The 16,621-nt window shown below is 45.7% G+C and overlaps 1 protein-coding gene across 1 annotated transcript; it reads left to right on the top strand.

Moving 5' to 3' along the window:
• S100Z (S100 calcium binding protein Z) lies at positions 1-14,528 on the top strand. Its single transcript, XM_059833484.1, is given in 5 exon segments — positions 1-101; positions 12,089-12,192; positions 13,008-13,165; positions 14,371-14,419; positions 14,422-14,528. Coding segments are annotated over 5 exon segments (519 nt in total).
• The last annotated feature ends 2,093 nt before the right edge of the window (positions 14,529-16,621 follow it).

Below are 16,621 nucleotides of genomic sequence, written 5' to 3'. Positions count from 1 at the left end.
ATGTTGTTTGACACGAAGGAACCCCACCGCTGGCCAGTGGCTTGGACGAGGTACCTGACGGGGCTGGTGGAGCCAGGAGCTCCTGCTACTGCCCTGCAAAGGTGAGGGATGGAGGCACCACAGGAGGGTGGTGTATCTTGCTGATACGCATGAGTGTATCTGCGCAGCGCAGTGTATTCTTAGTTTCTCCTCCAAACAGAGAGAAAACATGCAGTCCCAAATTCTAAATAAACTTTAAGGTGTGAAGAGGAAGTTATGCCTGTTGGCTTTCTCTGTTCCTCCCACCGTCTCAGCTGTTTCTGGTGTGCACATGCGTGCAGCATGTCTCTGGGCCATTTATGGTGTTCATTAAACTTGGAACAACCACCTAATTTCCTTGTCTTTTAAAGACGATTAAACCAATTGTACCTTACAAATGTACATCTCTGGCTCTTAATTTACGTCAGCTTTTAACACTCCAGCTGGCTCCTGCTGAGACATGCATTGCTCCTGTAGTGTTGGTCCAGCTGCATTCCTAGTACCATCAAAAATTCACTTTTCTAGAGCAGACCCCCCAGAGCAACTGCAGCTGTAATAGCCATGAGAACATCCAGGGAGAACTGCAAGCACTTTCTGCTTTCAGAGTTTTGCCTTCTTATAACCTTGTCCTGGAAATTAATGTTTTGTGTACCTTGGACTTTTTAATTAATTTTCTCCCTATTCCAGTCTTACTGGGACAGCCATTTAAACCAGAGTCCTCTAGGAAAGCAGAGACTGTTTGTCACTACTAGTGCTGGTCCCACATTATTGTTGGGACTTTTTTTTTTTCAGACAACATAAGAATATAACTGGCTTTTCATGTCAGGCAAAAGCTAGTTCTCGCCTAGTAACCTGCTAGGAACAGTGGCTGATGCACGTATGTAAGAAAGAGGACTAGAGTGGGGCCAGGCTGGTACATCCCCAGAATACTAACCCAGTCTCCTGTGATTGTGTTTGGAGATGTCTTGGTGACATAAGCTTTTGTATTTAGTAGCTCTCAATAAGTATTTCCCAGGAATTTCTCACAGCAAGCCGTTAAGCAGCTTAAAAACATTCTTCCGTTTGTTTTGAACTAGGGTGGGTTTCTTTTGTTTCTCCTTATTTTTGTATTAGAAAATACCATGAATAATTACTTCTTACTCACCTTCTCCATGCCACTCTCGAATGTACAGACTTCTTTCATATCCCAGTTATGTCCTTCTGCAGACTGAGGTGCCTTGTGTATTCAGCTGTTTCTAATACAGAAGCTGTTTCTTTGCTGCCTTTCTCCTTATCAGTTCTAATCCCACATTTGTAAGATGCATTTGTAAGATGAAGGTAGGAGGACCACCATGATATTGAAGAAGTAGGCTTCCCTTGGACTTATTTAGTGGCAGAAAAACACTTCTGTTTTTCTGTTTTCTATTTCTTTCCTAATCCTGTTTGTTTTCAGATTCTTACTAGACAAACATGTTTGCTTGCAGTAACCCCAAGATCTCATTCATGAATCCTAATAGTCAACTCAAAGCTCATAGCTGTGTACAAAAAACTGGTTTTCCCCACATCACTTTGTGTTTATCTATCTATGCTGAATTTATCTGACACTATATCACTCAGTTCCATGAGGTTCTTCTGCGTTCTTCACAGCTGGACTTTAACTTTCTCTCTTTGCATAGCTTTATATCAACAAAAAAACCTTTATCCCTTGATTATTCATTCCCTTTCCCAGATCACCGATGAATACGTTGAACAGCGGTGGCCCCAGGTCAGATTCCTGTGGGACCCCATCGATGGTGTCAGTTCACTTGTAAAACCCAATAATTTATTCTTTATTTCCTGTGTAAGTCTTTTCCTTGTATCCCATGGCAGCCTAGTTTCTTTAAGAGTGAGGAATGCTTTCTGGGAACAAGGTGGACAGTAATCAGGGAGGTCACCCATCATGGACTCTCAGGGAACACCAGTCGATTTGTGTTATGACTCCTCTTTACTTTTCCGCAGTGTACTGTGTTTAGTCATGTTTCCACTCCTCTGGTTTTCAGGCTGGTGTCTACCTGTTTACCCAATATGGACAGCAGACTTGAGGTTCAGCAGCTCTCTGGATATTGCCCAGCACCTCTCCACTTGGCATTGTACCTGCCAGGTTTCTGTGCTGTGGTCCTGAGGCAGATTTCAGCCAGTGGCTCCCATTGTTCATCCACCTCAGGTTCCACTAGAGCTCCGGGGTGGATACCATCTAGTCCTGGCTTGTTACGGCTTGTTTTGAGGATCTGCCTTACGACATCTTCTACTTACACTTCAGTTCATTCAGTTCAGATCATTCAGCATGTCCCTTTCTCCATCCTGTGGGAACATCCCCAAGCTCTACTATAGTGAAAACACTTGCAAAATACTTATTTAGGTTTTCTGCTGTGGCCTTATCTTCTTTAAGCAATCCTTCTATAGCCTCACCATCTACTGGCCCTCAATGCCCTCTTCAGGCTTCTTGATCCCATTGCATTTGGGCAAGAATTCATGGCTATTTGCAGATTGTAACAGCTCTGGGGAGACTACATTACTCTGCTCTTTTCTTCCATTTACTCTCCAAACAGAGGCATTGGCCTTAAGTGCTTCTGAACTTTCTTTTTCCCATAGCAGGTGGTAAGTTTGGGATGCTTTATTAAGGGCCATTAGTGGAATATACGGCCTAAATTCAGCAAAGCATGTGCCTAAATCCCATTATTTTAACACTGACCTGTGTTAAGCACTTGAATTCTCTGCAGAGTTTATAGCTCTAGCTAACAAGCTGTGGGCAATGGCTATTTCTTTTCTCTGTAATTTTTAATTATATTACTTCTTGTTTGGTTTGTTGATAATTTAGACCCTTATGCAGAGCTTGCTGTAGTAATGCAGTGGTGAAACACCTGTGTGTGTCCTGGAGCAGTCAGGTGGGAGTATGTCTCCCTTGGGCCCTGCAGCTTGTGTCTTGGTAGTCGTTGCTAGCGTGAGATCTGGAAGCAGCAGTTCTTCAGCAGTACACTAAGGGGCAGCCCCAGACCAAAAGAAGTTTTCCTCATTTTTTTATATACATACAAACTAAGAGAAAACTTTATTTGCCTCATTTTTCTGTATTGATTTAACATCAACAGTGCCCAGGACTATTGAATCAAGTCCGTCTGGAGTGTTTTTTTTCCGTTGCATCTTTTGGTACATATTTGTTTTGGTGCTGGTGATAAGGAAGGTGAGTTTATTTGCCAGTTACCTCAAGACAGGCCCACTTGAGCACATGGCTTGCAAACAGAGCAGAGAGGATGGAAAAGATGCAGTGAGTTCTGCATCTGGAGCCTTGGCAGCCACCTGCACATCATGGCATGGCCAAGAGCATGTATAAGCATGTAGCTGTATGATCCAGGGGCCTTTGCTGTTCAGAGGTGCTCCTTGCCACCAGAGAGCTAGTCACACCAGCCCTAGGAAACCCATTCCCAAACTAATAGCTGCTGTGTGGATAGTTGGGAGACCAGGAAGGAGGAACTGAGGCAGGACTCACTCAACAGCCCACCAGGGTCAGGGTAAACCTATGGAAGGTTTTCCTACTGCCACAACCTGGTAGGTGACTTGATCACCATCCTGTGACACAGGATCACCCCCTGCAAGCAGGGGGTCCCGATAGTTATGAAGCATAACCTGAACATAGCTGTAAAAATCTTGTGGAAGAAACTGGGCATTGAAGTGAATTAGGATGAAGGCTACTGCATGTTGATACAAGTTCGAACTGGGAAGAAACATGAGTCGGTCAGAACCAGCATGTCTCAAAAGGGTGGATTTTCCTTATTGATCAGGGGATTTAATACAAAGGGAATTACTGTCTTGGCTTTGTTCAGAAGGGGATGTATTGCCAAATACTAGTTGTAACGTGAGCTACCAAAGCCAGCTGGCGCTGGGTGCGTGTTCTCTTACGGGGAGGGGAGAGTTGCTCTGTAATGGGACCCCTGCCACTACCTGAGACAAAGCTGACTCTGACTCTGTGCCTACACCAGGGTCTTTTACAACATTTTGGTGTCTTTCCTTGATGTAGATAAACTGCATTAATGTAATAAATGGCTTGGCTAATACATGGCTGGATAGATACATCTGCTTCAGAGGCTTATGAGGAAGAAAGGATTGTATAGCCAGAATATCACTTCAAAACTCCAGTTTAGGGTTAATGAAGGCTTTCTAGGCTATTTTCCAGATAGCAATACATTACTGTACAACTTGATGTTGCCTTCACAGGCTGGTAATGGGGGGTTGCTCACAGAGGGATGAAATGGTGGCTGATTTTCTGGGAGGAGAAGAAGGCAGCAGAAGGTGGTAACCCAAGTCAGTACCTCAAGGACAGAGAATGCTCCAATTCCTGTCCTAAACGAGTATCACAAGAGAAATGGTCACTACGGGAACAAGCAGGGTTCAATGATCTGGACATTTCAATGAAAATTCATTTACATATTTGGAAAAGAAGTGTACATTCTTGTCCAAAACAGGACTCAACAGAGAATGAGATCAGGACACACTTCAGTTGGGCAGCCCTTGAAGTGTAACCCATTAAAAAAGATGCCTACAAAGTAAACCATCAAATTTAGGTGATAAAAGCTATTAGCAAGAGCTTTAATAGGTCTTTGCTATTCTGCTGCCTGTGGGATCACAGCAGTTAAAACAGTCTTGAAGATGTGAACCAGAACCTGAGGGGAAGGGAGACGTGCCTGATGTAAAGGGATAAATCAATCAACCACCCAGATGTGGAAAGACAACAAATAAAAATGCTAAAAATCCTAAAAATGTAAAAATGCTCATTATAACTTAACAACAAATACTGATTCAAATGTAAGTCTCTTATAAGCTCTTTAGTCTATGTTAGTAAGCTCTTTAGTCTAATCTAGGGTCTCATCTAATGTAAGCTTTTTAGTGTATATCTGTCCTGAGCCTTGCAGTGTTCCCTGTTGCTTCCCATCACACCTTTTGCCACTTTGGGGGTACAACATAGATTCAAAACACGTGCATCCCAAGAACAGTGTGAGTTTGGGAAAAATAAATAATGACAGGATGTGGGTGGGAGGCTGACTTGCCTTTCCCAGTGCAATAATTATTTGTGAGAAAATATTCCCCACGTGCATTCTGGCAAATGTTGAAAACCAGATGCCCTATATATGAGATCCTCCCACTTAAGCTGAGCAGTATTTTACTGTGGCTTAGACTGTCACTTTACAAGCTGCTCTGGCTTAAGGGCAGCCGGTGTTATGTTGTCTCAAGAAGAGACCAATGGAAAAATCCTGGTGAAGAAGCCAAAACTTCTCCTTCCCAGCTGTGGAGGAAGAAGGCTGCTGACCTATGTCAAGGGCTTACTGCTCTCATGCAGGACAGAACTCTGCTCAGTTTTTGAAGAGCAGAGACCAGCAATAAGATTTTCTGCCTGTGGTCTGACTGCCCCATCTCCATGGAGGAGGGGAGGAGCAGTGCCACAGAGCCTCCCAGCTGGGTGTACCTCTATATTACCCCAAATAAAATTAAAGGAAGCACTCATAGCTGGTTAGGTCCTTTCTTAGGTTTACAGGGCAAGGAGCAACCTCTCTCAGCAGCCTCCAGTGAAATCAGATGATTGACTCATTCTGTAAACCTATTACTGCTTAAGAAAAGATGGCAGAATTCAGCCCTATAGACTATTTGTGCCATGCCATGTGAAAAATCTGCCCTTCTGCTTCTGACAGCCGTTGATTTTGCAGTGTGCACTTTAATATTGAAATACGCATTAGGAGAAGGGCACAGCTGGAGCAGTCTGCAAGGGGCAAACATGTAGCGTGAAGGGGGCACATGAAAATAGATTGGGTGAGTCAGGGGACAGGCTGCTTTCAAGTTTTTTTTTTTTTGAGTTTGAGTAAGGAGCCACGATTATTTGAAGGGAATTTATAAAGTCCACGAAGTAAAACTCTTTGTGGTAGTGTTAGGCGGTGCAAAAGGGGCCAATGACCACAACTGCAGCTTGGGGTGCTCAGACTGGGTATTAGGATAAACATCTTCCCCAGAGAGATAGTGCAGCAATAGAGCAGGTTACCCAAGAACCTGTGAAAACTCCATCCTTGGAGGTTTTCAACATTTAACTAGACAAAGCCATGGCTGACCTGGTCTGGCATTGGTGATCATCCGGCTTTGAGCAGGAGGTGGGACTAGGCACCTCCAGAGGTGCCTTCCCACCAACACTGCCGTGATTTGGCAGGTTGTGACAGACAAAGTTTGGTCATGAATGAGGAAGGCATGAATCTTCACCAAGTCTGCAGTCATGCTGCAGTCCTACTCCCTCTGTCAACCATGCCTGGTGCTGCTCCTGTGCTTAGCCTGGTGGAAACCAGAGCGTAGGGGAGGATTGATGCGGGAATGGTGATTGCTGACACGGAGTGGGGTCTTGCGCTGATACAGAAGTGCTCACAAGCTGTGTTGATTTTAATTATCTTCAGTGCCTATCAGATATCATGCAAAACCAGATTGTGCTGGAGTTTTGGATGAAGGATTAACAACAGTTGATTGATAATCATGAATTTTGAGTAGCCTCTGGGACCTGCCCTCACAGGAGTTAGGAGATCTCTGCTGTCACTGGAGCCACTGGCAGGATTTCACTAGCCAGGGAGGAAAGGGATGGACACAGCAAATTGGATGGACCTCTTAACAAACAAGCTCAGCGCAGCCATTCCCCGCGTACATGTAATACACTAGCATGGCATAGAGAATTTATTACACAATTAGCTGGAGTGAAAGTAGCTATTGAGAGTGACTGCACAGATTATATTACTGTATAAATTATTGAGCTGATGTCCTGGAGATGATAGGGGAAACCCTTCTTTCTTCTGTCCTGAAGATGGCAGCTCTGAAAGTTTATACCTGCTTCCTGGAAGCTGTACCTCCTGTAGACTCTGCTTAGATAATTAATTTGCAATAGTCACCCGCCAGAGGACCAATGCAATATATAGACAAAGAGGAGGATTTTATACTTATGTATTGACTCAGACGTGTTTTTTTTCTGGTTGTGGGTGAAACTGTTGTTGAATAAATGGCAAAAAAACCCCAGTATTTTGATGTTTATCTGGTTAAAATTTCTAAGCAATATTTATAAGCGCTAGTGAATCACAGGCAAGACATAGCCCTGTATCACTGTAGCTACATAAGAGACTCCATGCTTTTTCTTAGCATCTGCAAAGACACAGAGGATGCCTAGGATCTGAACAGGAGAGCTGTGCTGCACCTGATGTCACCCATGTTCTTCTCCCATGTGCTGCATATGGTCCAGCTAGATCCCTGTGCTTGCTGGAGCACCTGTACAAAACTGGGCACCCATTAGCTATCCCCAAATACAGAAGAGGTATGGAGAGCAACTCTCCTCCCCAACTCTCCTCTGCCTGCAGGAGGGGTTAGGTTCCTTTTATTGCATATCAGCATTTCCAGGCTGGTTTCCACCTGGGCCTTTTCTAAAATTTACCTGAGCTTTGGCTCCCCCCATCCCTGGTGAGCACTCACGACCGCAACGATGGGAGCTGAAGGTGTATGCCATGCATGCAGTATTGTGCATGTGTGCAGGGACCTCTAACGAGAAAAGCCTGCCTACAGTTTCAGAAACAATGCTTTACACACGGTCACCTCCCATACCGCGGGGATCCAGCATTTTTATGTGGCCCCCCCTTCCCTCCCCCTTCTCCCAGAGGCACAGCCAAGACCCCTCAGGTTGTGGAGACTTGTCACAATGGCACAGACGGAAGAAGCATCGTGTCTGGAGGCAAAGGAGGCAGGCAGAGGTGTGGGCTGAGATCCACTGTGGCACTCAAAAGTACGAGTGCCTGGAGGCTTTCAGAGCTAAAAACAATGCCCATCTCATTCTCTTTCCCCCTGGCTGGAATAAAAGAGAGAAAGAGCTGCAGCTGTGTGTTCTCTTGCTGATTATCTGCACAGTTGTGCTCGCTGGAGACGCGTGTGCAGCAGGCGGAAGGCATTATTGAGGGAAAGCAAACCCGAAGCAAGCAGTTTTCCGTTTCATGTGGCTGTCGTGAAAACTGTGGTTATTTGGTATTTTGGGTGGGAAGTAGGCCCTTAGGCTCTACCATGGTGAAGCTGCTGCTTCTTGCATCCCCCAGCCACCACCCCTGGGGCTGGTGAGTCCCTGGGGTCGGGGCAGGGGAAGCCCTCCTGCGGGAAGATCACTTATTAAAAGAGAGATGCTGAACTGTAGTTGTTACGCAGGGGTGATAAAAATGAAGTCAAGCCTGTTGATCAGTGCACACTGTGATTTCAGGTACGCCTTCCCCTGAAACTGGTTTCCTCATTTCCTTCTAAGGACATGTGTACCACAGCAAGAATTTCATTCAGCAAGAGCCAACATTTTAGGCTTACAGAGACATCTGACAATAAACATAGAAGTCTCATGGGATTTGTGGCAAACTTGCCTACAAACTCACCCTAGGTACCCAAGTATTTTTGAACACTGTCTGCCAGCGCTGAGGCATTTAGACTTTCAGCTGTAGAAGTGCAGAGAGACAGATTAGAAAGAGTTCTTTTGAAAATGGGGGAAAGTTGTTTTATACTGACTTGGTGATGGTTAGCATTTTCTAATTTTGACCTTAAGGCCCCCGGATGGTCATATTTGTAAAAGGTCAAATGATACTACCCACTGTTGGTTTTGCACGTTGGCGGCAATGAGGTTGCGCAAAGCAGCCTAAAAGTGATCAAGAGGGACTTCAGGGCACCGGGGAGACTGGTTGAGGGATCGGGAGCGCAGGTAGTGTTCTCCTCAATCCCTTCAGTGGCAGGGAGGAACACTGAAAGGAACGGAAAAGCGAACCTGGTTAACACAGAGGCTGGTGCCGTCGGAGGAATTTTGGTTTTTCTGACCATGGGGCGGTCTACATGGCACTGGGCCTGCTGGCAACAGATGGAGTTAAACTATACTCAAGGGGGAAAAGGATCCTTGTTCATGAGTTGGCGAGCCTCATCGAGAGGGCTCGAGGGGGAAAGGGCTGAAACCAGGCGCCCTAGAGATGAGCCTAGGGGTGGCGTGCCAATGTTGGGGGCGAAATTGATAGCCCAGCTCAAGTGCATCTACTCCAATGCACGCACCATGGGCAGCACACAGGAGGAGTTGGAAGCCATTGTGCAGCAGGACAGCTATGATGTGGTTGCCATCACAGAAACATGGTGGGATGACTCGCATGACTGGAGTGCTGCGATGGAGGGCTATAAGCTCTTCAGGAGGGATAGGCAAGGAAGGAGAGGCGGTGGGGTAGCTCTGTATGTTAGGGAGTGTTTTGATTCTATAGAGCTCAAAGATTGTGACAACAAGGTTCAGTGCTTATGGGTAAGGATGAGGGGGAAGGCTAACAAGGCAGATATCCTGCTGGGTGTCTGTTATAGACCACCCAGCCAGGGCAAAGAAGCCGATGAAGTGTTCTACAAGTGACTGGCACAAGTCTTACATTCACGAACCCTTGTTCTTGTAGGGGACTTCAACTTACCGGACATCTGCTGGAAATATAACACAGCAGAGAGGAAACTGTCCCAGAGGTTCTTGGAGTGTGTGGAAGATAACATCCTGACACAGCTGGTAAGGGAGCCTACCAGGGGAGGTGCCCTGCTTGACCTGCTGTTTACAAACAGAGAAGGTCTGGTGGGAGAAGTGAAGGTCAGAGGCTGTCTTGGGCTTAGCAACCATGAAATGATAGAGTTCTCAATTCTTGGCCAAGTAAGGAGGGGGGTCAGCAAAACCACTATGATGGACTTCTGGAGGGCAGACTTCAGCCTGTTCAGGGCACTGGTTGAGAGGGTCCCTTGGGAGATGGTCCTGAAGAGCAAAGGGGTCCAGGAAGGCTGGACCTTCTTCAAGAAGGAAATCTGAAAGGCGCAGGAGCAGGCAGTCCCCATGTGCCGTAAGACAAGCTGACGGGGAAGATGACCGACTGGCCTGGCTGAACAGGGAGCTTTTGCTGGGACTCAGGAAAAAGAGGAGAGTTTATTACCTTTGGAAGAAGGGGCAGGCAACTGAAGAAGAGTACAAGGAACTCATTAGGTCCTGCAGAGAGAGAATTAGAAAGGCAAAAGCCCAGCTAGAGCTCAAGCTGGCCACGTCATAAGGGATAACAAAAAGTGTTTTTACAAATACATTAACAACAAAAAGAGAGCCAAGAAGAGTCTCCATCCTTTACTGGATGTGGGAGTGAACTTTGTCACCAAGGATAAGGAAAAGGCTGAGGTACTTAATGCCTTCTTTGCCTCAGTCTTTAATAGCCAGACCAGGTATCCCCCGAGCTGGAAGACAAGGATGGAGAGCAAAATAAACTCCCCATGATCCAGGAGGAAGCAATTAGCGACCTGCTATGCCACCTGGACATTCACAAGTCTATGGGACTGATGGCATCCACCCAAGGGTACTGAGGGAGCTGGCGGAGGAGCTTGCCAAGCCACTCTCCATCATTTATCAACAGTCCTGCTTAACAGGGGAGGTCCTAGAGGACTGGAGGCTTGCCAAAATGATGCCCATCTACAAGAAGGGCCAGAAGGAGGATCCGGGGAACTACAGTCCTGTCAGCCTGTCCTCAGTGCTGGGGAAGATTATGGAGAGGTTCATCTTGAGGGCGCTCACAGGGCACGTGCAGGATAACCAAGGGATCAGGCCCAGCCAGCACGGGTTCAGGAAAGGCAGGTCCTGCTTGACCAACCTGATCTCCTTCTATGACCAGGTGACCCACCAGGAGGATGAGGGAAAGGCTGTGGATGTTGTCTGTCTGGACTTTAGTAAAACCTTCGACACTCCCACAGTATTCTCCTGGAGAAACTGGCGGCTCATGGCTTAGACAGGTGCACACTTCGCTGGGTAAAAACTGTCTGGTTGGCCGAGCCCAGAGAGTCGTGGTGAATGGAGTCAAATCCAGTTGGTGGCCGGTCACAAGCGGAGTCCCCCAGGGCTCAGTTTTGGCGTCGGTCTTGTTTAATATATTTATCAATGATCTGGATGAGGGGATTGAGTGCTCCCTCAAAAAGTTTGCAGACGACACCAGGTTGGGTGAGAGTGTTGATCTGCTTGAGGGTAGGAAGGCTCTGCAGAGGGATCTGGACAGGCTGCATCGATGGGCCCAGGCCAATTGTAGGAGGTTCAACAAGGCCAAGTGCCGGGTCCTGCACTTTGGCCACAACAACCCCATGCAACGCTACAGGCTTGGGGACGAGTGGCTGGAAAGCTGCCCCACAAAAAAGGACCTGGGGGTGTTGATTGACAGCCGGCTGAATATGAGCCAGCAGTGTGCCCAGGTGGCCAAGAAGGCCAACGGCATCCTGGCCTGTATCAGAAATAGTGTGGCCAGCAGGAGCAGGGAGGTGATTGTGCCCCTGTACTCGGCACTGGTGAGGCCGCACCTCAAATCCTGTGTTCAGTTTTGGGCCCCTCACTACAAGAAGGACATTGAGGTGCTGGAGCGTGTCCAGAGAAGGGCAACGAAGCTGGTGAGGGGTCTGGAGCACAAGTCTTATAAGGAGTGGCTGAGGGAACTGGCGTTGTTCAGTCTGCAGAAGAGGAGGCTGAGGGGAGACCTCATCGCTCTCTACAATTACCTGAAAGGGGGTTGCAGAGAGGTGGGTGTTGGTCTCTTCTCCCAAGTGACCAGCGACAGGACAAGAGGAAATGGCCTCAAGTTGCGCCAGGGGAGGTTCAGGCTGGATATTAGGGAAAATTTCTTTACTGAGAGAGTGGTGAAGCACTGGAACAGGCTGCCCAGGGAAGCGGTGGAGTCACCATCCCTGGAGGTGTTCAAGGAATGTGTGGATGAGGCACTGTGGGACATGGTTTAATGGGCATGGTGGTGTTGGGTTGATGGTTGGACTTGATGATCTTACAGGTCTTTTCCAACCGTAGTGATTCTGTCATTCTGTGATAACAAATATCTGCTATGTTCCACACACAGCGCTCTTGCTTGGCCTAGTGAATATTTTGGTGACCCATTTACAGCAAGCAGCTTTTATTGAACAGAGTAGGCAAATGCAGAGGGAAACAGAAACCCTATCATCCTTGTGACAATTATGTATCTGACTCTATTTGTGTAATCCACCCTCTCAGCCTGATAAACAAAACCTTGTGCGCAGGTTTTGAAAGGAAGGTGACCGTCACCTTCTGTGATCTGAGTATTTTCTTGCATACACTTCAGCTAGCCTGTAAAGCAGGTAAGTTTTAGCCTTTGCACGGTGATATTGTTCAGGACTCCACTCCTACCTTGAATTTCATTCTGGCTTTTTAATCTCTGTCCTGGGGCTTAATCGACATAATGTTTCCCTTTCACCTGATTTCTATTTTCAGTTATTTTTTGAGTCAGCTACTCAGCAACTAATTGCATTTCTATCTTTTTTTCTTGGTGGTGCTTCCCTGTGTACCTTCTTACTGCATGCTCAATGAAGCAAACCCTCAGGGGTGCCTAGCTCATATTTGTTTACTCCACGTAATTTACAGCAAAAAAGGTCAGCCCAAGAAAACACGACCAAATAAATTGAAAGCTGATGCTTCTATCCTTATTGCTAGTGACTTTCCTCTAACCACCTAAGAAACTGATGTGGAGCCTTCTGTACAAATGCACATCCACTTTGGCCACTGTTATTTGTTGATCTCATTTTCTTGAGAAAATTTTTGAGTGAACAGGTAGGAGGATGTGCCTTCATTTTCCCTGTGTTGTTAGCTATGGGTAAGAGAGATTTCCTTTTACAGTAGCTTTGCAAAAAGAATGCATAGTAGATAATTTTCTTAAATAAAGGCCTTCCTTTCCATTTACCTTTTTGAAGTAATTGCTAGTGAGTTCAGGACAATGTTTTCTAATAGTCTAGCCTTGCTCACACACAGTTGACAGGATGGATGGACCAACTGTAAACACATTTTTTCGGTACTGGTAACAATTTTTCTCTTCAGCTAGTGCTCCATCTCTTCCCTGAGATGGGCCTTTGGTTTGGCTCCTGTGCAATGTCACTGTCGCTGGATTTTTGCCCCGCAGCTATCCCGCTCACTGCTATGTCCGCACCGCTGGAGGATGCAATGGACACCTTGATCAAGATTTTCCATCACTACTCTGGCAAAGAAGGAGACAGACAGAAGCTTAGTAAAGGAGCACTCAAGGAGCTCCTCACCAGTGAGCTCACTGACTTCTTTTCGGTAAGATGCAGCTCCTGAACCTGTTGAGTTACTGTTTCATGGGTGGGATAAGCAGCTATACAAGTGTTCAGGAAGAGCATCTCCTTCTGCAAGGCAAATCCTGCCACAGCGTCTCAGATGACAGTTGTCTTTGTGGAGCCAGAGAGACCAAATGTCCCGTTTAAGAAGTGTGTTTTCAGAGGGTGATCCAGCCCCGGTGCCCTGCCTTGTGCCACCAGCAGCAGAGCTGGGTACCTGTGCTCTGCTTACTCCTCTGCACTTTTGAGCAGGAGGGCAAGGGCAGCCCAGAAGCAGTAGGAAAACTGATGCTAAATCAGGCTTTAATAATTTTTTTGTTTGTTCATTTTTAATAACAAGACATAGATAAGTCCTTCGAAGTATTAAATCCAGCAACCAGTTCTGATGAGACAAGAAAGTAGCTCATGCACAATGGTCACAAACACAGTACAGCTGCTTCTGTGCCCTGCAGAGAGATGCTAAGAAAATCCTTTCAGCGCTAAGCTGCTGATCTGAATATCTTTTTGCGCGTTTGTTATGTTCTGCATTACACAGCATGAACGCTTTCTATGGAATAATAACCAGATTCATAGTTGTTTTTCTGTATCCTCTTAATCGTAAAAATCGTTAAAATTGTTGTGGACCTTATCACCACCAGCAGGATTTTTTTTTTACATTGTATCCATTTCCCTGAATTGGATTTTCTTTTAATCTTGGCTATTGATTTATTATTATGGGATTCACTGTTCTTACTTCTACTGAATGGGATGTCTTGTTGGCTAAGTAGAGATCTTCTGAATGTGATGAATGGACATATAATGCAACCACTTATGAATAGCCTTTTGAAAATCTAAGCACTGTTTGTTAACAGATGATACAGAGAAATGCACATTATAGATCCATCTTGTCAAAAGAAATCAGTGCTCAGCAGGTTCTAAAATCTGATTAATTTCAAGGCCTATTTAGTACCTGTATTCCTTCTAAAGAGCTGCACTGTCTTCAGTTTCTGTTGCTGTGCACTTCTGGGACTCCAGACCTATGGTTTTCATGCTGTAGCTAGAGGTACATTACTCTTCAGGTGCATATTTCATGCAGCCTTTTACTTGATAGCACCGGGGCTTGTGGCATAGCAGTAGGTTGCACCGCCGGGTGTGTCAGAAGTGTGCATTCAAGACCTGCACAGCTAAGTCACTTTTCTTTCACTTTAGGGCCAAAAGGACCCCCTTCTGGTTGATAAGATTATGAAAGATCTGGACTCCATAAAGACAATGAAGTGGATTTTAATGAATTTGTCATTCAAGTTGCTGCTTTGACTGTAGCATGTAATGATTTCTTCGAGGAATAGCTAAAGAAAGAGGGATTTTAAAAATGCTCAATACAATCTATCTTCTGGCCACAAATGCGAGCAAAGCACACCTAGTTAGGTAGTCCTCATCAGCTTTTAGTGAATGCAAATAGTCATCCCTCCCGCTGCCACTGCTGTAAGGCACTTACGGACCAGATCAGCAGCTAGTGTAAGCTGAGCCAAAGCCAATTTACCCTACTTGAGTTCTGGCTTTTAATATTTTCAGTCTTTGCACTGCATGCATCTGTACCGTGGATTCATCAGTTGCCCAGGTCAAGGGCTTGGGTTGACAGATTGTTTGGAGGGAGTTGAGACTTCTATTTCTTAAATGCCAGGGGGAAGTAAAAGGCACAGGAATGTTAATTATATACTTTCTGAATTGGAAAATTTGGAATGAGACACAAAACTTGCAATTTAGTTTTTAGTCGTTCTGTAACAACCACATTTTTGCAGCTTAAAAAGAGCAGCTTGTTTTTTGCTGAGCTCTGCTTATTCTAAAGCCCTTTTTAGGTGCTGCTCCATACATCCCCACACCCTCATATTTCAGATGTGGTCACAGCTGTCTCCTGCCGCCTGAGCAGACTGTACCTCTTGCCATTGTTACGGGTTCATTTCCCCCACCTCCCCAGCTTCAATTTTGTTGTGTTGGCATTACTGCATCCCAGTAGTCCACCTCTTCATTCAGCATAAATGAATTTATTCACACGATAAATTATTCAAATACGTAGAAGATTTAGTCAGCAAACTGCTCTGAGGGCTGGCAGAAGGACTGGGTCTTCAGGGGGAAATGTAAATGCCTTCTGCTTTCACTATTCTGGCACCCCTAAGAGAAGAGCTTTTAGGGGACACTTGTGGGGAATTTAATGACAGGATCCCAGGATACAGCTTTGTAATGTGAGTCATCTTATGGAACAACGATTTCATCTCACGCTGATCCAACCCACTGCATGGAAGTGGTGCAAAAGGAGTAGTGGGACCCTGTGGCCAGGTGTGGAGAGAGTAGGACAATCCCTTTCAGTGTTAACCTGCTCTTAGGTTGAATTAAGAGTACTTCTAGACTCCTGTTTGAATTAAGCATACTTCCAAAGCCCTGTGAATCCTCAGCGACAGTGTGTCATGGCATTTTTCTTGCACAGAGAGCTGTCTTTGTTCCTTCTTATTTTGTTGGTAACTTCCAACTATAATAAAAAGTGTCTGAATTAAAGGAAGATTGTCTGCTTGTGTAAGAGGTTAATAAAAAAACATCCCCCAATGAAGATGTGACCTTCTAGGCAACATTTGAAGAATGCATTCCACTTGTCTCTCCTCCCCAGACCCCGGGACATCTTTCACTAAAGATAGTAACAACTGTATAAAATCATGTACCATTAAGAAGATGTCGTTTATGATAAGAAGGGGATTCTACAGGGTCTAATAAGGATAACAAGGGGCAGACATCATCCTAAGAAAAGGGCAACCACCAAATTATGTTACCCCGGTAAAAAGGAGACTGCCATGGTGGCAGAGCCACAATGTGCTGCCTTTCTAACTCTTTGATGACAGAAGTTATCTAGGATTCACAGAAGATCTTCTAGGGGAACATGGCAAAAACTATTAAAGTAAAACTGACAATTGAACAACTTTTTGCCCCCTGCAATGTCATGCACCTCAATATCATTGCAGCTGTTGGACCAGGATGGCAGAAGTATCAGTCAGAAAAAGTAAGACTGCTTTTATGGTTCCCCATAGGTCCTGCAGACTGTTGCTAGTCTCCAAGACTTTCCCCATCCTCCAAGGGGAAGGGAGAGGAGAGCGGCTTAAAGCTTCAACCCCAAGCTAAAAGGAGTAAAATTGTCCCAGTAGGGACCAGTTTCTTCATTATGAGTTTTGAGCAAGGAGTTTTTTGGAAACAAGCTCCAGAAAGTTCATAAACCCTCTGCTCATCCCTGCTGATCCCCTGGACACGTAGCAGCCCGTATGCTGAGCAGAATTATGCTAAGTCACAGCTGGCAGCAACAGTGTGTCCCAGGGTCAGGAAGGGAGAGCTGCTGCTGTGATGGAGAGAGTCAGTGGAGCCATCTCATCAGCTGAATTTACTAGGAATTGAGTGCAGCCTAATTCCTCTGCGGAAGGGG

The sequence above is a fragment of the Gavia stellata genome, chromosome Z, assembly GCF_030936135.1.
Source record: "Gavia stellata isolate bGavSte3 chromosome Z, bGavSte3.hap2, whole genome shotgun sequence".
In the NCBI taxonomy this organism is placed as follows: domain Eukaryota; kingdom Metazoa; phylum Chordata; class Aves; order Gaviiformes; family Gaviidae; genus Gavia; species Gavia stellata.
This window is presented reverse-complemented; position numbering and strand designations above follow the sequence as displayed.